The sequence below is a fragment of the Cnephaeus nilssonii genome, assembly GCF_951640355.1.
Source record: "Cnephaeus nilssonii genome assembly, chromosome: 15".
NCBI classification, from domain to species: Eukaryota; Metazoa; Chordata; class Mammalia; order Chiroptera; family Vespertilionidae; genus Cnephaeus; species Cnephaeus nilssonii.
The window spans coordinates 40,721,774-40,743,701 of record NC_137086.1 but is presented as its reverse complement, the minus strand read 5'-3'; the positions used below and the strand labels follow the sequence as shown (position 1 = coordinate 40,743,701).

General features: G+C 38.1%; 1 protein-coding gene across 2 annotated transcripts in view; it reads right to left on the bottom strand.

Moving 5' to 3' along the window:
• Window positions 1-2,096: 2,096 nt before the first annotated feature.
• The window catches only part of APLF (aprataxin and PNKP like factor), a 66,855-nt gene continuing 47,023 nt past the window's right edge, over window positions 2,097-21,928 (bottom strand). The window contains exons 7-10 of one of the 2 annotated variants that reach the window (XM_079792803.1): window positions 19,427-19,782; window positions 15,549-15,674; window positions 5,746-5,792; window positions 2,097-3,371 (exon numbers count right to left, since the gene is read on the bottom strand). In XM_079792803.1, coding sequence (XP_079648929.1) covers window positions 3,175-3,371; window positions 5,746-5,792; window positions 15,549-15,674; window positions 19,427-19,782 — 726 coding nt within the window. In that variant the 3' untranslated portion in view covers window positions 2,097-3,174. Of the gene's footprint in view, window positions 3,372-5,745; window positions 5,793-5,830; window positions 6,567-15,548; window positions 15,675-19,426; window positions 19,783-21,928 lie in introns of those variants that run through there. The other variant, XM_079792804.1, reaches the window with a different exon arrangement.

Here is a 21,928-nt window from a genome sequence, read left to right as displayed (position 1 = left end):
CCTCTCCCTTCCTCTCTGAAATCAATAAATACATATTTTTAAAAAATATTCCCTCATCTACTGAGGATGAAATACAGTTCCTTCCCAAAGGCAGAATATATGTTTATTAAAATTTTCCAGAGTAAGGAGTTAATAAAAATCAGCCTTTTCTTACTTTTGCTTTAAAAATAAATCATTAGTAGTAGTATCTCTATGTACTTATAGATTTTCATTTAATGTTTTATAATAAATTAGTCACAATTTTTTTTTCACTCCCAACTGTGGCAGTTTAAACTTATAACTTAAAAATCTCTAAAAATAAGCTCAATAAGTGCTGGTGTAGCACTCCACACACTGGGGTGGGAAGATCTACAAGAACTTTTTCCTTTTAAGAAGTCCCTATCCGTATTAGAGCTTAGGGAGCATTGAAATAGCACTTGTCAAATAGAATGAACTTGGAGACTCATTACTCGGCAAAATGCCAGGAATTCCTGCTACAGCATTATATGAGATGTCTTAAAAAGGTAAACACTGACTTTTCAACATTTTTACCTCAGTCTGCCTACTTAATTACTGACTTTTGGAGAAAAAAGAAGTATCTACGTTAACACTAACATTTCCTTAATTAAAATGAAAACTGTAGTGTTGATTACATAGCTCAATCATAATTTATAGTGTAGTGTAATAATTCAACGTTCTTCTTTTTGCTGGATGTAACGATCAATCCTGACTAGCTAAAGGAAAACAAACATAGATCCTGGGGAAGTTCAGAGAAAGGAAAGGTTGACCCGTCACGAGACATCTCTGAGGCCTCAGCAATGGAGGCTCCTGTCTGTCCGTAGGCTGAGCAGGTTCCCCGAAGGAGCACCTGATGGGCCTGGCTGGGGGCTGGAGGCTGGACCCACCCTGGAGGAGGTCAGAGAGGCAGCTCATGGAGCCGGGACAGGGGCCCAGAGGCCCCCTCCCGGACATGGTCTTGCCGGGAATGGAAAGTTTCCCAGGAAACTGCAGAAGTCCTTTAAAGTGAACTGGACGTGGCTGTCAGGGCATGATGGCATGTTGAGTGGAACTGCAGGAATTTCATTCTCTTAACACTATCATTCTGATAGGAGTGATATTTCTGTGTTGTTAAAATGAAATGTCTTGGGTGTGATTTTTACTGGTTTAGGGAGACAACAGCTAGGGTGCCAGTTTGAAAAACTAAGCTTGGGGAGAACAAACATGTACCCTTGACTAGGGAATGTTTCCATAAATGTCCAGACTGTTAATTCCAGACACTTGCTTATTTCACACATCAGTAAATCTGCTAAGTCACAAACGGGCCCTCTCTTCATCAGGCGACATGGTGGTTATGTAGGTCTGGATGATTGGTGCCATCTTGAGATGTCAACCATGAATCAGAAATAACAAGTGCTACATCTAAGAAGGAAATGGCAGGTAGAGTGCTTTGTGGCTATCAGTCACACCTGCAACACAATTTTATCGTCTGTCAGTTAGCACTTAGTTATCAACACCATCAAAGAAAGGTGAGTTTTTCCAGCTGGGCACACATTGTGCTTCATCTCAGTTTTAGAACAATAAATTTCTCTTTCAAAACAAAAGGGATGAATTACAATGCTATACTTCCATTAAGCTAGCCTTGACACAATTAGGGAATATTTTGGACTTCCCACGTGAGCACTGGGATGGGGATTGTTCAGAGTCATAATGAGCTCACATTCTTCACCCTGCATTTCCTTATCCAGGGGGCAGGACCACGAGATGAAAACCTTCTGGCTTTTCCCCTTGCCCCGCTATAATACACAGAACAGCAATGCTCTGGTGTTCACCTGTTGCCCTAATGATGCTGACACGGTGCAGGAGTCCAAGCACCAAGACATCCAGGAGAACCCAGGCATTCAGTGTCTATGGCTGAAGGTGAACATCAGAGAATGCCAAGGGGCCCCAGGAGAAGGTGAGAAGATTCCTTCCGGGTAAAGGGTGAAGATGCCGTACCAGCTGGTTCATCATGTCTTTCCTCATAATGTTCTCCACCTCCCACTCCCAAACTCACCACCCAATAGGCCTCACAAGATTATCTTGGAAAGATTCAAAAACACTAAGAAAACCATTACAAATCTGTGTTGCTCTTTTAATATGTACATTTTTAGGTTCTTATAGAATAGAAAATATTAGTGTTTAACAAGGACACTTGGTTTAGTGATTTATTATTTCCAATACATATACCCAACTATTATTAAAGATTCTAATCTGTATTTCAAAAATTCTAAGTCACTTGAGATGAGATTATTACTGGGCTTAAAGAAGTTTGGGAACAGAGATACAGAGACATAGTTCATGACACTGGAGAACAAATAAAAGGCCAGATAGCTTGCCACCTTCATCTGAGGATGAAAGAACTAAGGTCCTTTGAGAAAATTATGGTCAAAAATCATTTCTATATTCTTAATGTAAAGACAGCACAATGAAAGTTAAAATAATCAGGCAGGATTTCCATTTGAAAAAGAAACTCAAATACTTTAAGTTTTTCTGTTTAAACTCAGACACACAGTAAATTACAGATGTGGAGCACTAAGTAACATTCCCTGCATGGTGAACATTTCTATAGTATTATGGAATCTATTTTCAGTATCCATATGGTACTAATGTCCCCAAGTTTCAAAGAATAAAATGGTCGATGAAATGCGAAGCTTGCGTCTAGGATACTAGAAAAATGCTAGCTATTATATGATGGCTGTCATTTTTTAAAGCCTGGTTCTGCTTGAAGAATTACTTCAATAGCAATGAAAAGAGGCATGCTTTTCCACCCATGATGTAATTTGCCAGGTTATACTTGCATAGTATTCTACAAAGACAGAATCTTTTGGAAAACAGAAAAAAAGACCAAAACCTGTGGTTTTTTGCTTTTTATAACCAGCAGACAAAGCACATGAAAAATATCAACTATTTGTCTTTAACTTTGTCTACTTTCCACTTCTAGATGCTTTAAATAGGATAGAAAAAGCAAAGCAACAACAAAAAAATTCCACAGACTACACTGAAGGTTAACATTTCAATGTTTCATTTGCAAAGAGTCAATAGTAAAGTCATAACTATAGAAAGGAAACCAATTATTGCTTAAGTGCCTCCTTAGTTTCTGAATATTTTTCCATAAAGAAATAGTAAATGTGAGCCATGTATTATTGCATAACCAAGTTACTTTTTTCTTTTCATAAATTTTTTTGCTTCTTTCAAAAGCTCTTCCATATCTTCCTTCTCTTCGTCCTCCTTTCCAGGTTCCCAGTCAGAATCTTCATCCGTGGGCTCATACTCTTCTTCTTCATCATCTAGAAAGCTGTCATTCAGGTCGTACTCATTGGGTTGCCCCTCATCATCATCCACAGTGTTTTGGACTGAAAAACATAAGTTTGGTACATGAATTGCCACTCAGCCTGGGATTAGAGATGGCTAACTGTAAAATACCCTTCTCCGTCAAGAAAAATTCATTTTACCTAATACATAGCTAATCACTACACACTCCTAGAAAGGGGACTAAAATGACTACTTGTTATTTATTATTCCTAGCTTTTTCTACCATGAGGCTCCTGGACTAAAATGTCCTATGAGATTCATAATAATGGTTCCTTCATAATATCGTACTCGTATCCAGGCCACCCTGCCTTCTGGGATGGTACAGTGTATTTCTGTCCCAGTTATTCACTGCCCCTCCCTATGATATGATTATATTTCTCCATCCCCAATGACACAAGACTTGGCCAAAACTAGTGGGTGGAAGTGGTGTGTGGCCTTCCAAGGAGAAGCTTGCAGAGCTTTTCTGTGGTTCTGCTATTATGATGTCCCCTGGCTATGAGAGCAGTGGGTCCCAGGCAGGGGCTGATCCTCCAGCCTGAACGCTGAGCTGGGACGAGGCCACAGCCAACACGAAGCTGGAAGTGAAGAAGAAACATATCTCGTGTTTGTGTAAGACAGTAAAATTTGGGGATTATCACAGCAAACCTAGCACAATCTGACTGATGCATGAGGGTTGTAATCAAATGAGAAGATACAAAGTTTACATACTTTGGAAAGTTTAGTTTATAAATCTATGATATTCTATAGTTCATTATACAAGTAAGATTACTATAACAGCATTTAGAATTTATAGATTTCTAATTAATATTTTAATACTAGAATTCTTCTGTCTCCAAATTAATTTCTTCCCTCATCCCACTCTGTTTTATATTCCTTCCATAGTGAGCATCAGAGTTGGTCTAAAGTAAGGCAGTGAAAGACTCTGGGAAGATATGGAACATTTAAGAAACAAGTAGGGCCCTGACTGGTTTCAGTGGATAGAGCGTCAGCCTGCGGAATCAAGGGTCCCAGGTTCAATTCTGGTCAAGGGCATGTGCCTTGGTTGCGGGCACATCCCCAGTAGTGGGTGTGCAGGAGGCAGCTGATCAATGTTTCTCTCTCATCGATGTTTCTAACTTTCTCTCCCTCTCCTTTTCTCTCTGTAAAAAATCAATAAAATATATTAAAAAGAAAAAAAAAGAAACAAGTAGGCTCAGCCAGTGTGGCTCAATGGTTGCGCATCAACTTATGAACCAGGAGGTCAGAGTTCAATTCCCGGTCAAGGCATATGCCTGGGTTTCAGACTCAATCCCCAGTTTTGAGCATGCAGGAGGCCAATCAATGATTCCCTCTCATCATTGATGTTTCTATCTTTCTCTCCTTCTCCCTTCCTCTCTGAAATCAATATGCATATAGTAGGACGGTTCTATCTGGAAATCTTCTGAATAGCAGAGGACAATCCCTGTGGTGAAAAGCAAATGTATGGGTAAGAAATATTAATGTATATGCTTTTACATATGCTTTAGTTAATGTCTTCCTAAAGTTCACATGAAATAGATATTTATATTTTTCTTAATATCACTACTCATACAAATAAGCCAGAATTTGTTAAAAGGGGAAAATATTACAGTTCAGAAGGAGGGGAAACAGAAGGTCAAACAGGCTGATGTAAATAGGACTAATGGACGTTAATAGTTGCTTGTCTAGTGTCTATTCCTGTTTCTTCTCCTTCCCCAAAAATTTTAGTTTCTATTGGGGATCCCTGTGGTTTTGAAGGAGGTGACTCTATTCTGGTTCCAGGGCTGGTACAAACTAATCAGTAGCATAGTGAATGGTTCAAGAGAAACAATGTGATCTAAGCTAGTAAAAAAAAGTGAATTTTATGATTTTTTTCTTAGAATAGTGAGAGTCAAAGTTGTTAATTCTCTCTCTCTCCTTAGATGTAGAAGTGGGTACTTATCATCCCAGCTGAATAAGGATGGGAAGAAAAGTCAGTCTTAGGATAATATCAACCCCTCTAAAGACAGAATGGTGGAAGGAGATTGGGTCACTGGTGACCTTATTAGCAATATTAGTGAGCCAAAGCATAAATTATGTCTAAATCTAGTCCTATATTTGAACTTTGCAATTATAGAAGTGAACAAGTTCTCTGTACTGTTTAGACCAATTTGAAATTTTGTTTTCAGGTACTTACAAAGAAAAAAATCCTAATAGATGCAAGGATAAATTTATATATTGTTACACAATGATTGTAGAAAATATTTGCTGCATAAATACTTATATTTTTATTTAATAAAAATCATTAAAATTAGCAATTTGACAAATTCACAGGAGAAATTTTGGAAAAAATTCATAATCACTGGAAACTATATGTAGGTTTAATAGGAGATTCATTTAAAGGTTTCATTTTGAGTTTCCTGAAGAAAAATTACTTACTTGAAAGTGTACTATGTCTATATTCTACCTTGTGCTGAGGATTCTTCCTGAAGAAAAAAAAAGAGAAGAAATCAGAAGTAATATCTAGTTTTCCAGTCACTAAAAATTAATGACTATTTTAATTAAACTAGAACACTCACTAACTCACACAGACCATCAGACCCCAATAAGCCTCTCTTCGAAAGCATTTGCTTTTCCTTGTTAACTACACTCACCATGCTGTACACAGCATTTGCTTTTTGATTTCAACATTTACTGATGCCAGGCATATTTCTAGATGAAAAGATAGAGTGGTGAACCAAAGTTCTTTCCTCATGACTTATACTCTAGAGAAAGACAGCATGAGACAAACAAAATATATCATATTCCTAAAGTAAAATATATTTTATTTTTAAAATGTCAATGTCATATGTTACATATATAAAAATATAATGTAAAATAGTATATAAAACACATAACACAATATAAAATACGTGTGTGTGTGTGTGTGTGTGTGTGTGTGTGTGTGTGTGTATTGTGTAATGTCTAAAAGATACTTTTAAGGTTCTTCTGAATCCAAAGAAAAATCTGACAGTCATAGTAAGCAGACTCCACTGCAATCAGGTTCCTGGCTACTAACTGCTTAGCATCATGAGACACTTAGCTCTAGTCCATCCATCACTCAGGTCAACAAGGAACACAGAGTTCTTCCCAGATGCTTCAGAGAGAGATGCCACTGTGTCTTGGACCTGTTCTCATCTGTCTTGTTTAACTTGAGCATTATGTTGTGCAATGGGCTCTGGTTTCAGGATCAGAAGACTTAAGTCTGAACTGAAACGACACTGTTTACAGGTTATGGGATTCAGGGTAAGTCCTATGAACCAAGTCTCCACTTCCTCCTCTGTAAGCAGGGATAATAGTGCCTACTTCACACAAGGTTGTTCCAAGGGTTAAGTGAAGTAATGTGTATAAACATTTGTAGGCTATTTAGCATTTTACAATTGTCAGCTATTTTTATAGAAATAGAAATCAATTTTACTTTAAGATAGCCAACAATATCTGAAAACTGTGCCAGCAAAAGTAATTGCCAAGTAATACTACATAGCTAAATTTTGCCTTCAATAATACATACAATTATTATGGTTGAATATGTCCCCAATCACACTTCACACACTTATAGAATATTTTCTAACATTTGCCTATGTATATTCCATTCTCAAAAACCAGTTATTTCATAATAAGGCAGAATGCCTTTTTCATATAATCCTGAGTTAATGCCAAGTGGCAATTCTGTAGGGTTCTTTGGAGGCATATGAGCATTTGTAATAACTTTCTAGGACGATGTTAAATTCCATCCAGGACTTGTTCCTAATAATGAATGGAAATACTCAGAGTTCATTCATAAAAGATTTATATCAACCTTTTTCACAAATGGCATTTTCTATAACTCAGCAGGCCTCAAAATCCTGTATGGTGTTTTTGGTGTGTGTGTGTTTGCATTGTTACTAATTATTAACAGTAATCTATGGGTTCTAAACACAGAACCATGCACCCATAACCACACCAGGTTTTTGTGAGCTGTTACATTTTAAAATATACATTTTCTAAAACATTTCTGATTTTAATGATATAGGTATATGAGTAACAATACATAGCTGAAGGAAGAACACTTCAGGAAGAGGTAATTTTTAAAAAGTCTTTAAATTTGCTTTAAGGCCAACGTAGAAACAAGCTAGGGCAGGTGGAAAAACACAGAAAGGTCTGTATAGCTCAACAGGAATGAATGAGAAGGAAAATATAAGGAAATCAAGTCAGAGAACTTGGGAGACATGGTAAAGAGTTTTGTAGGAAGCTACCAGAAGGTGTTAAGTAAGAAAACAACATTTCACAACTTGTTTTTAGAGAATTCCTCTGGTTGCTACGCGGAAAACAAACTACAGAAAGGCAAGGGAAGGAAAGGGATATATCCCAGGGAAGAGGTTATGACTAAGGTGATAGAGACAGAGGAAGTAAGAAGTGGTTAGGGTTTTAAAGGTTGAAATGGCAAGAACTGCCAATGGGCTGGAAGAGTGGTGTGAAGAAAAGAAAAGAAGCAAGGGTGCTTCTTGGTTTGGGGCCTCAATACTCTGTGTTAAGGTGAAGTCATTGACAAAGATGGAGCACACTTGGGACCATTGCTTTCCTGATGGTTTCTGATGTGGTAAGTGTGAACTACCTATTTACAACCAAGTGGGGGCATTCAAACATGAGTCTGGCGCCATTAAGTTAAATTAGCTCACCCAGGGAATAAGGATAGAATAGAGAATGGATGAGATCAGAGAACTGAGTCCTCTGGCTCTGCAATAATCACAGGGAGGAAAAAGGAAGAGGAGACAGCAAAGAAGGCTATGAAAAGTAGCTGGGAATATAATGATGACTGTATAAATATGAATAAACTAGAAGCCCGGTGCACGAAATTCGTGCACGGCGGGGGGTTGTCCCTCAGCCCAGCCTGTACCCTCTCCAATCTGGGACTCCTGGAGGGATGTCCGACTGCCCGTTTAGGCCCGATCTCACCTGGGATCGGGCCTAAACGGGCAGTCGGACATCCCTCTCACAATCCAGGACTACTGGCTCCCAACTGCTCGCCTGCCTGCCTTCCTGATTGCCCCTAACCGCTTCTGCCTGCCAGCCTGATCACCCCCTAACCACTCCGCTGCCAGCCTGGTTGATGCTTAACTGCTCCCCTGCCAGCCTGTTTGCCCCCAACTTCCCTCCTCTGCCAGCCTGGTCACCCCTAACTGCCCTCTCCTGCAGGGTTGATCACCTTCAATTGCCCTCCCTTGCAAGCCTGGTCCCTCTCAACTGCCCTCCCTTGCAGGCCGGGTGCCTCCCAACTGTCCTCCCCTGCTGGCCATCTTGTAGTGGCCATCTTGTGTCCACATGGGGGCAGGATCTTTGACCACATGGGGGCAGCTATATTGTGTGTTGCAGTGATGATCAATCAGTATATTACTCTTTTGTTAGATAAGATAGAGGCCTGGTGCACGGGTGGGGGCCAGCTGGTTTGCCCTGAAGGGTGTCCCAGATCAGGGTGGGGTTCCCTTGGGGCGTGGGGTGGCCTGAGCGAGGGGCCTGTGGTGGTTTGCAGGCGGGCCACGCCCCCTGGCAACCTAAGCGGAGGCCCTGGTATCTGGGATTTATTTTCCTTCTACAATTGAAACTTTGTAGCCTGGAGCAGAGCCAAGCCTGCTGTTCCCTCCGGGGCGGCAGCCATCTCTGTGGCAGTTAATTCACCTTCTACAGTTGAAACTTTGTTGCCTTAAGCGGGTGGGCCCGGCCAGGGTGTGCTTTAAAGCTTTGCTTCCCCTGTTGCCGCCGGCAACCCTGGCCTGCTCTCTCAAGCTCCATTCTGTTGCCATTTGTTTGAATTTGTTTACCTTCTATAATTGAAACTTTGTAGCTTGAGTGGAGGCTTAGGCCTGCAACGGCTATGGAAAGCTTGGCTTGCTCTGTTACCTGGGAAACCTTGCTCTCTGTGGCTGTAGCCATCTTGGATTGGGGTTAATTTGCATACTCGCCCTGATTGTCTGGTGGGCGTGGCTTGGCTGGTGGGCGTGGCTTATGTAGCGGAGTGATGGTTAATTTGCATATTACCATTTTATTAGAGAAGATTGCTCTCTGCTCTCAATTTCTCCACCATTGAGTGGAGAACCCTAAGCATAAATGATCTAACCTCTGTTTTCCATGTTTTCATGAGGAACTGAGGCTCAGAAAGATCCAAGTTATACCATAGAACTGGCATAACCATAACTAGAATTTTAAGTCTGCTGATTTTAAAACCCATATATCTCCATCATAAAGAGCTACCTAAAGATTAAGTAGGCAAAAATAATGATAACAGAATAGTAATTTTTATTTTTGCTTACTTCCAAACATTTGGTAATTTAATACCAAAACTTAACACTCAAAATTTAAATGAACCGGAAGTACTGTTTTACATCAACTATCTAAAATAGTGACTAGCACATTAGGTGTTCAATATTTGCTCAATGAATAAATGATCATACTATCTTTTTGCTTTCATCCCAAAATAATTTACCTTGCATTTTTGAATTCCAACACTTATTTTAAAACCTAATGCAAAAATATGAATTCTATGTTATCAAATATCTAAGTATCAAAATTTAGGAGAAAAAAATAATTAATAAATATGGTCTTTGTTAAATAATGAAAGAAAAAACCAGTATAAAATAATAGAAAGTAGTTAATTTGGTAACTGGAAGTAATTATAATTTACTACTTATGCCAAGAGAAATCTGCAAATTCTTATATATTTGCAATTAATACTAAATATAACAAAGAAAAACAAATTTATTATTAAAATGAATACATATGCAAAAAAAAGAGAAGAAAAATACCATAGAAGCCATATTTTATCAAGGCTATATGAAGATAATAGGTGGTGTTACTGCTATTTATAAATGAATTTTTAAAAATTATACTCAAATATTATGTAAAACTGTGTAGCAAGTGATCAACATTTAGTCTAAAATAGTTTTCTTCTAAGATCATACTCTTATACATGATTAAAGAACTATAACATGGCAAATGATAGGTTACTTTCTCTAACTGCAGATCCTATAAAAATGCATTAAAAGATACTATCAACTTTGATTCTGCTCAACTACAAATAAAATGATTGATAGTCTCACATAACTAATTCTGCGAATTTCAATTACCAGGCAACTATAACTAGTGTTTCTGTAATAAAATCTATTCATTTTGCCTTAAATTATATAATATAGATTATACTAAATACAGGTTCCCATTTTTTATTAAGTGGCTTCTAAAAGTCAGTATCTTATAATTTGAAATGTATACCTGCATACATTATCAGTTAAGATAATATTGCAATAACTGAAAACATTTTTGGAAAATAAAACATTTTATGTCATACCTGTAAACTTGAATCAGCAAAAACAAGATATAATAAATGTACTTATTATCAAATATACATTTAAATGATTTATTGCTTGTGGCGAAACCCTGTTCTTTCACACTGTACAGATCATGTTGCAGATTCATTACAATGAGAGCACTTATAGTTGATGACTGATACACTTCCTTACCTCATCCCTCTTAAAAGGTACAATGAAATAAAAAATAAAAACGTAGGGTTCTGCTTCTGAGAAACATGAAGGCACCAACATCTTCATATGCATAACACCTGCTAAGATTTTGTAAATTCAAGGCAATGTATGAGTTTGAATTCACATTTTTACATTAAACTGGTTGAAAAATCATTCCAATCATTTTAGTGTATATGCATTCTAAATTTAGTGTTTAATTTAACAGCAAGAACAGGAATAATAAAGCACTGCATAAAACCTATTGCACACCAGAGGAAGCAAATGATTCAGAGGCAGGCGCAGCGATCAGTAGGTTATGCTGGACATTAAGTATCTAATATTCTAATTCAGACAAGTATCTCAAGAAAATCAAATGCATGAAACTGAGCTAGGGGAGGGGAGGGGAGGGGAGGGCAGTGAAAGGAAGTCTCTCAGCTAGTCTTCTGACAGACTGCAGTGTACAATGCAAAAATAATAAATTAGTAAATGGGCAAGATATTTAAAATGACAACATCAACTGGATCATTTTAATTATCTTTTTTCAAGTTGATTTTTTATTCGATTTGAAAAATAATAACATCAGAGAAATTGGAATAATGCCTGTAGTCCAGAAAAAATTAAATTTAATAATATCCTTTCCTATACTTTAACTTCCTATAGTATATGGCCAGAGAAAAAGCACATTAATTATAAAAGAGCAACAATACTAGCATATACTTCTGACATAAACTATGAATGCAAGCAAGAGTCAGTAGATTGATATCTTTTAAGAGATGAAAGAAAACAAAATTTGCCAAGCTAAAATTCTACACTGAGTAGAAACATCCTTAAAAACAAAGAAACAAAAAACTAAATAAGGCCAATTTCATACACACAAAAGCTGAAAGAATTCTTTTCCAGCAAATTTTTCACAGCCTGAAATACTAAAAGAAGTTAAGACTAAAAGAAAATAATGCCAAATAAATGGATAAAATCAGGGAAAAAAATGAAGGGCACACAAAGTAATAAACATGCCAGTAAATATAAAAGAGTGATGATGCTTAACATTCAAGGAAGTAATAACAATACTTTATAAGTTAACATGTATAGTGGTAAAAATATATGATGATATATAAAAAAAGGTGGAAGAGGAAATGGAGTTAAACTGATGTAAGAAAGATTATTGCATTGTTTGGCAAATGGTAAAATTAGCAACTGTAAGGTAGATTGTAAGAAGTCAGTGATGACTATTAAACAGAATGTTACATGAAAAAATATCCTATGTAATAATCTACACTAATAAAAGAGAAAAATGATAATTGACCGTACCATCACTACGCCAACAGACAATCAGAGCGAGTATACAAATTAACCCAAAAAAGATGGCGGTTAATTTGCATATGCGGAGGGAGGGAGGAGTGAAGACTGAAGACAGCATAGAAGGAAGAGGGAGGGAAAGCGGAAAGCAAGGCGGCTGTGGGAGGGAAAACACGCGCAGCCACCACCGCCACAAAGGAGGCCAGCCACAACGGCGGCGGTGGCAGCGGGTGGGGCGGGGCAAGCGGTAGCGAGCGGGATGGGGCAGGCGGCGGCGCGTGCGGCGGCGACCACAGCGGCGACAGTGGTGGTGGCAGGTGGGCCAGGCGGGTGGCAGCGGGTGGGGCGGGGCAGGGCAGGGTGGGGCACACGCCCCGCTGCCGCCGCCGCCGTTGCGGCCACTGGAAGCCCTGTTCTTGCAGGAATCTTTCCGCAATGGGCCACTAGTCCTATATAATAAAAGGGTAATATGCAAATAGACCAAACGGTAGAATAACCGAACAATCAATCAAAGCATAATATGCTAATGATATGCTAAGGCTGCTCAACTGCTTCCTATGACATGCACTGACCACCAGAGAGAAGACAGTCAACTGGTCGACCAGTTGCTATGATGTGCACTGACCACCAGGAGGCAGATGCTCTGACTGGTAGGTTAGCTTGCTGCTGGGGTTTGGCTGATGGGGACTAAGCAAGATGGGCAGGACACACCCTGGAGCCCTCCCACAGTCCCTCTCTGTCCCAATCGTGCACCAGTGAGGTCCCTCAGCCTGGCCTGCGCCCTCTGCAATCTGGGACCACTTGGGGGATGTCAGAGAGTCTATTTCAGCCTGATCCAATCCCACAGGCCACTACCCTTAGGAGGGCGCCTGATGCAGGGCTCATGGCTGGTGAGCGCTGCTGTGGGCGGCAGGCACAGTGGGACTGGGATGAGCAGGAGCAGCAGGTAGGAACTGCAGGTAGCATTGGACTGTGGGTTTCAGCCTGATCCCTGCAGGCCACCCAGAGGGACCCCACCTATGCACGAATTCATGCACTCAGCCTCTAGTATATAACTAAAAAGTAAATGGAGAGGAAAAATTGAATGAAAAACAATTGGCTAAATCCGAAAGAAAGCAGGAAAAGAAGAATAAAGGAACAAAGACTTTGTGTGAGAAATCGAAAACAAATAGTAAAAGACAAAATTAAACTGAAATATATCAGTAATTGTATTAAATGTAACTGGACTAAGGATTACATTTAAAAGGTAGAGACTATAAGACTGGATAAAAAAATAAGACCATGGAACCAATTATACACTATTTGTAAGATACATGCTTTAAATATAAAGACAGAGATTGAAAGTAAAAGGATAGAAAATATCTCACAAACACTAACATAAGCTTGAGCAGCTCTGTCATATCATACAAGGTAAGAGTTCTACTTCTGGTAACGACAGAAGAAACCTATTAAAAACAATAATCTTAAAGCAATAGATAATACCAAAAGCAGGCAGAAACCAGAGGGGTGTTACATGGAAAAAGGGAACATCTGAGTGAGTTTCCCATTTCTATGGCTTTTCTATTAAAGACAGACCACAGTTAGTTCATGAAGAAAAACTGACAGAATTAAGGGAAGAAATATTACTATCTCATTTCTGATATCAGAAAGAGTAAATTTAACATATCACTTCTAAGTATGTATATTTACTATAAGCTTTTTGTAGATATTCTTTATAATATTTAAAAAGTTTCCTTCTATTCCTACTTTGAAATATAATCATAAATAAATGAATTTTGTCAGTTTTTATAATTATTAAAATTATATAATTTTCTACTTATTCTGATATGTGGAAAATTAACATTTTTTAATATTAAACAAAACATGCATTCCTTGACCAAACCCAATTTGGTCATATTATAGTTTCTCTCTCTCTTTTTTTTTTAATTGCTTGATTCACTTAACCAACCTTTTTTAGTTCTTTTAGGAATATTTGCATCTAAATTCTAAAGTCATTTTTCCTGTAATTTTTCATTTTGTATTTTTCTTGCTAGGTTTTAGTATTAAGATTATTTTGGTCTCGCCCAGCTGGCATGGCTCAGTGGTTGAGTGTCAACCTATGAACTAAGAGGTCACAGTTCAATTCCCAGTCAGGGCACATGCCCGGGTTGAGGGCTCGATCCGCGGTGTGGGGCATGCAGGAAGCAGCCAATTAATGATTCTCTCTCATCACTGATGTTTCTATCTCTCTCTCCCTCTCCCTTCCTCTCTGAAATCAATAAAAAATATTTTTTGAAAAAAAGATTATATTGGCCTTATAAAATGAGTTGGAGAATATAACCTTTTTTACTTTTTTTGGAATACTCTATATAAACATTGAGTGTTTCTTCTTTAAATGTTTGGTAGAATTAACACCAAACAGCCTTTCCTTAGTGGAAGGCTTTTAATTATGTATTCAATTTCTCTAATATTATGGGATTATTCCATTTTTTCTTGAATATGTTTCTAAAAGACGTATTTTCTAGGAATTTGTTAATTTCTCCTAAATTTTCAAGTTTATTGACACAGCTGATGAAAATATCTAATGATGTTCTGTTGGAATGGAACACTTATTTTCCAAATGATAAGGCATTTTCCTTTCTATCTTCAGAAGCTTATTCTGCCTTCTTATTAAAGACCACAATTACAAAACTGGCAACAACTTCAAAAAGTCCACTAGGTTTAGTAACCTGTATTCCATAATTATCAGAAAAATGGCTGTCTGGAATTAACACTCTCTAAAACTAAGAATGAATTTTGAGGGAATTTCTTCCTATGAGGGAATCACTACTTCTTTCTTTGGTAGTGTGATCTATTTAAAATTCATTCATTCATTAAGCAAGGTTGCAGATACAAGGATAAAAGAGTCCTTACTGTCAAGAAAGTTCCTCTCTGGAGAAGGAGGCATTCTGGTAAAAAAACAAATAATCTCATGAGATAAATTCTACTCTTCATGATACACACGGGCACAAGATGCTACAGAAGGAGAGAGAGGTAGCTTTACTTTCCTTACAGGATCCAGTTTCATGTGTTGGCAAGAACGGTGGAGTTGAGGGAGGCAGAGATAACATCCTGAATTGATCTGTGTCACATTAAGGAGCCTGGATAAGAGTGTACGATGGGATAGCATCAACCCCTTTGAAATTATATGATTTGCATTTTAGAAAGTTAGAAATGAGAAATATTTCAGATATTTATAAGGTTAACAACTTCAACAATTTAGAATTATCTAAAAGAAATATAGTAATCCTACTTATTAGAAGAATGAAAACCTACTTTCTATGGGAGTTTAAAAACTAAAAGTTAAAGGCTTGAGATGAGAAACTGCAGGCATAAATGAATAAATAACAGAAATTAAGGAGAACAGGAAGCACAACCAAACCTCCTAGGTTTCCATACCTATAACAAGATTCTCCATAAGGGCATTCAGGCCGGTCATCAGCTAGATCTTGACACATGACTTGTGCACCTCCATAATCACTATCACCAGGATGACTGAAATGTTGGAAATGGACAGGATTCTTCCTGTAAGGGTTACAAATATACAGTGAGAAAAAAATAACTAATAGAATATGCGAAATACTAAAAAATAATTAATAGGATATGGCAGGAAGCAAAGCAACACACATCTAATTATTCCAGAATGTGAACTAATATGCTACATTGTTAAAAACAAAACTCATCATGTATTCAATACAGAACTCTCCATGGTAACAAAATTAATTTCTAGTGAAGTATGGTAAGCTATGTATGTCAATTGATAATATTTACTTTACAGATAAAAGTATAAGTGTTTAAGGACTTTTAATGAGCACAATTAGGCACTCTTTGCTAAGATTGAAAAAAAAAAAAAAACAGACCATTACCAACATTCTAGAAGTCTTCACAGGTCTCCTAATCATTGAACCAATTTTCCTACCCAAAAGTAGATACTATCCTATCATAGAAAATAGTGTATCTCAAATTTTTTGGTTGCAAGAAAAATTTACTAAAACTCCAGAGAGCTTTTGTTTATGTGGTTGTTTAACCTGTTAGAAATTAAAAAAAAATAAGAAATTTAAAAGACATATTTAAAAATAACCCTTTATATATTACTAGTGGCCTGGTACACGAAATTTGTGCACATTAAAAGGGAACTAATTAGAGGAAATATTTTAATATTGCTATTTGCCCTTTCTCTATAATAGAAGTGTCCAGCCAGCCATGCCCCCCTTGGGCAACACCAAGACCCAGCCAGCCCCACCCACGTCAAGCCTCACCAGGTGGGGGATGCAGCCTCACATCCTGGCACCGGGGCCTCAGGTCCCCCAGCCCTGGCACCAGGGCGGGAGGCACGGCCTCAGGTCCCTGACCCCAGGGCCGGGGCGGGGGGCACAGCCTCAGGGGGGCATGGCCCCGGCCCAGTGCCATGCAGCCTCAGGTTCCTGCTGATCAGTCCTTAAGGTGTCACAGTGTCACAGTGTTATGGCATCATGGCATGATGACCATTTGCATTTTAGCCTTTTATTATGATGACTAGAGGCCCAATGCATGAAATTCATGTAAGAGTAGGCCTTCCTTCCCCCAGCTGCCGGCACTGGCTTCCCTCTGGCACCCAGGACCCGGGCTTTATTCCGGCACCCAGGAACTGGGGTTCCCTCACATCCCCAGCTTGGTCCAGAAGGACGTCCAGTCTAATTAGCATATTATGCTTTTATTATTATAGATCATAAATAACATGTCTAAATGTAAATAACTCTACCTTTCCCAAAAAATTCAAGGAGACACTGTTTCAAACTTTGAAAATGTATTTAATGTCTGGCTCAATCGTAATAGATGGCATCTGGATTCTCAGATCTGCTTCTACATTCAATCATTAACAGTAATGCAGATCATGTAGCCTCTGGAAAACTCTGCTGTACATCTGTGAGTGAGAGAATTAGAGTGAAAAAGGCAAACCCACAAAATCTTAATATCATTATGAAAATGGTTTTATCCTTACAGATTTCCTAAAAGCTTCCTGGGAACCAGAACTTCTCAGGAGTCTCTTGACCATACTTTGAGAAGTGATGTTATAAAACAACACATTAGTTTTCTCTGTTCTTGAATTTAAATTGAAGAATATAGTATACTAGAGGCCCGGTGCACAAAATTTGTGCACGGGGGAGGAGGGTGTCCCTCAGCCCAGCCTGCACCCTCTCCAATCTGGGACCCCTCAAGGGATGTCCGACTGCCCGTTTAGGCCCGATCCTGGTGGGATCGGGCCTAAACGGGCAGTCGGACATCCCTCTCACAATCCAGGACAGCTGGCTCCCAACTGCTCGCCTGTCTGCCTTCCTGATTGACCCTAACCACTTATGTCTGCCAGCCTGATCACTCCCTAACCACTCCTCTGCCAGCCTGATTGATGCCTAACTTCTCCCCTGCCAGCCTGATTGCCCCTAACTGCCCTCCCCTTTAGGCCTGGTCATCCCTAACTGCCCTCCCCTGCAGGCCTGGTCCCCCCCAACTGCTCTCCCCTGCAGGCCTAGGTCCCCCCCAACTGCCATTCCCTGTAGGCCCGGTCGCCCCCAACTTCCCTCCTCTGACGGCCTGGTCACCCCTAACTGCCCTCCCCTGCAGGCTTGATCACCCCCAACTGCCCTCCCTTGCAGGCCTGGCCCCTCCCAACTGCCCTCCTCTGCTGGCCATCTTGTGTCCACATGGGGGCAGCCATCTTATGCATTGGAATGATGGTCAATTTGCATATTACTCTTTTATTAGCTAGGATACTTCTTTGAGAATGACTTTATGTTTACATGATTACTCTATATTATTGGATGTAGCAGTAGTATATTTTCATTATTGTGTAACATTCCATTGTATGAAGTTACTAAATTTATTTGTCCATTCTACTATTCATAGACCCTTGGATTCATTCAAGTTATTGGCTTTTATAAATAACACTGCCAAGAACATTATATTTTTGGTGTACATGTTTATGCATTTTCTACATATGCAGAAAACGCTAAAGATTCTACAAAAACCATTTAGAAGTAATACACTAATTCAACAAAGCTGCAGGATAAAAAATAAAAATAAGTTCTGTTTCTTTACATTCATAATAAACAATCCCAAAAGAAATGTTAAAATCAATTTCACTTACAATATCATTTAAAAAATAAAACAGTTACAAATAAAATTAATCAGGAGGTGAAAGACTTGTACACTGATTTAATTTTTATTAAAGAAGACACAAATAAATGTAAAGATATCCCATGTTTGTGGAATGGAAGACTTAATGTTGTTGAGATGTCAACACTACCCAAAGCAATCTACAGATATAATGTAATCCCTATCACAATCCCAATGGCATTTCTTAGAGAAATTCATATGGAATCTCAAGGCACACCAAATATTTTTAAAAGGTAAGAGATATTCTACAAGTTTATAAATTATGTTCCACATGTGGAACTAAGGCTTTTTTAAAACAGACAAAATTGTGAATAAATGCATAAATTCTAACTGTTGAAATTGAAAAATATTGTTATTCAAGTGCTAGAATGGGCACTTTAAAGAAAGATAATATGAGTGTGAAGTTGACAGAATATGTGATATATGCACACTATTGCAGAGAAGACAAACTCTACTGGGATGTATTGGTTTCACAAGTTGGAGTCACAAAGAAATACTTCTGAAATAGTATTACTTAATTATAAACACTCTAGTATAAATGTTATAGATGAAACTATAGCCTAAAACTAAGGGATATTAATTTTAATAAATGATTAGAAAATATAGTGCAATATAATCAAATGAGGTAAGTATAGAAGTAACCAATTAATCCAGGAAATATACATTCAGTTGTTTTAGAAGGCATCATGGTGATTCAAAAGGACCATTAAAAAATATAGAGGAAAATGCACAAATATAATAAGATGCCTAAACACAACCAAAAATTATCTTGATAGTTATAATGACACAACTATTTATGAAGCTATCTTTCTAATATCTCAATAAGACACTAAATAAGCAAATATCTGGGTCTGAGTGATTCAATTTTCAAGTCTGGAATCCCCAGTTCAAATCCTTGCATTAACCAGAACGTCTACATATGATACATCTAATTATTAAAACCTTATTAGCACGATTTGCAAGAATGCACACTGAGAAAGTATAAACCAAGTAGATACATGAAAAAGCTCCTAATATTTAGGCCAATGTGTTTTAGAAGGCTTTTAATGCATGATAACATATATCTACATAGCTACATGCCATTGAAATAATGGAATTATATGCTACCTATAATTTCATTTTACCTGTAGCAGTTTGCCCCATACATGCAGGATGTTCTCTTGACCTTGCTTTCTTCAGAACCTTGTAGAACTGGATCAGCTGCTTTTGCATGCAGAGTTGCAGGGTTGGAGGGATCAGAGCTAGGCCCAGGACAAGATCCTTGAGACTCCCCATGGGAAGATTTGCCTTGGGCACTCTCAGAACAACTCTCAGAACAGCTCACTGTCTCTTCTTCATTTCGTGTTCCTTTAGTGATGATTTCATCTTCAGAAACCTTACCAAGTTCCTCTGTTGGGATTTCATTTCTCAGTGCATTAGTCTTCTTATTACTCACATCTGTGTTACTTAATATGATTGTAGAAACTGATTGTGGCATTTTCTATAAAACAAATCAGAAAAAAATGTAAAAAGGAATATGTAAACTTAAGCATAAAAGCATGGCACTACAAGATTCATGCAATATGTATATTTTTAATATTTACTTCATTCAGAATTATTAAAAATACAATTTTCTATGTCTCTAGTTAATAACTTAAAAAAACATAGTTATTAGAAAAGAATTTATAGCTGGATCAAACCATTCTAATCATGTCAAACATTCCATAAAAGATAACCAGAAAAAATAGAAATGAAGCATAGCAAATACAACATTTGCTTTCATTTGAATATAATCTTTCTCAAAAAGCCTACTAATCTCTTAAATTTTCTGTTCAACAATGTGTTTCACTCTTAACATGCACAGTCCTTATAATTTCTTATAAGTTACTGCAATACTTCATTTCTCCCATCTAAATATCATGATTTTTCCCTATAACTAAATAATAAAATTGCTCCTCCCTCACAGATAAATTTACATGAAGCTATATTATGGCCAGCATGATTCCTCTGACATGATCTGAGTAAAAGTTTCAGTTTAATCAATTAGAGGGGTTGTGAACCAGGTAAGTATTCTCATTAACACTATAGGACCTTTTTCATTTGCACTTAGTGCCAGCACAAAGAGTAAAACTGGTCCTATGCTATTGAAGATGACCGCTTACTGACTAATACTTCCTTTGGAGTGAAAACACTGCTCAGATACACCCCAGTCCTCCTGGGAACCATTTCTAGGAAGTGATGACAACATACTAGATACATATGAATGTTCACCCCATGTATAACTGAGGACTCATGTATACTGGCTGCATCTGGAAAAAGCTGATTTTGTTAATACTTAATGCCTAACAGTTCCAATTTCTTGAGAAGATATTATTAACATGGCTTTTTTTGGACAAATTACTTGTATTTTAATACTTTTATTTTTTTTAAAAACACAGTATGTAATTTTAAAATATTATCCAAACTGACTTAACAATTTGTAAATGGAACCTAAGTCTTATAGTGTTTCTTATAATAAATAACTATTGGAAAAGCAATCATTGGCTACCTCTTGGAACTAACCTTCCGCTGGTGACATTTATACCATTCTTCTAAACCATAAACTCTTTTTTCCTAAAGCTGCTCAACCACACCCCATTCTCATCTCCCTCTGCTGCAGGACCAACCAACACATGCCAGAGACTGGAACTCTGGGGTGGGACTGAGACAATCCTGGGCTACCTCCCCACGGGGCACTCTCCCACCAGGTCAACTCTCACAGGTTGCTTTTCTGTCTATGCAGGTACTAATTGGGTAAGTAGGCCAGCAAATCCACTGGCTAAGCCAATGTCCAAGTAAATGCCATTCTCTTCTTCCCGTTGGTATATCTAAACTCCACAAGTAATTCTCTCAGAGCCCCCTCTTCTCTTGATTTTAGAAAGGCAGAAAAACCTTCTCTACACAAGCATAGCACTCCCCCAAATCTAAAAACCTTGTCTCTCAGTTCTCTTTGTATACAGCCTAAAGGCGGGTCAGTGAATGCCTTTCAACAAGCCCCATGGGAAAGGTCTGGCTTTCACTGTTGGAGGCTCCTTTCAAACATGAAATACTCAGTAGTGTTGTCGCAGGTTTGGGCCTCAGCAACAGTTATAGGACAATGGCGGGAGGGGGAGCCCCACTCAACATCCTTCACACTTAAGTAGAAAAAAGGAAAAAAGGGTACAGCTAGGGAGGAAGTTAAATAAATTAGAATGCATTCTTACTATAAAACACCATGTAGAGGTTGAAATATATATATATATACATATATATATATATATACATACACACACACACATATATATATGTACATATATGGTGTGTGTGTGTGTGTGTGTGTGTGTGTGTGTATGTGTGTGTGTGTATATATATATATATATATATATATATATATATATATATATATATATATATATTGAGTGGCCAGATTATTATGATCTCTGAACTCATAATAATCTGGCCACTCAGTATATATCCTATATAATAAAAGGCTAATATGAAAATTGTCCCCTCAACCAGGAGTTTGACCAGCAGGCAGGCCGGCCAACTGCCCATGTCCCCTCCCCCTGGCTAGGCTGGCCGGACCCCACCCATGCACAAATTCATGTACTGGGCCTCTAACGTGTGTG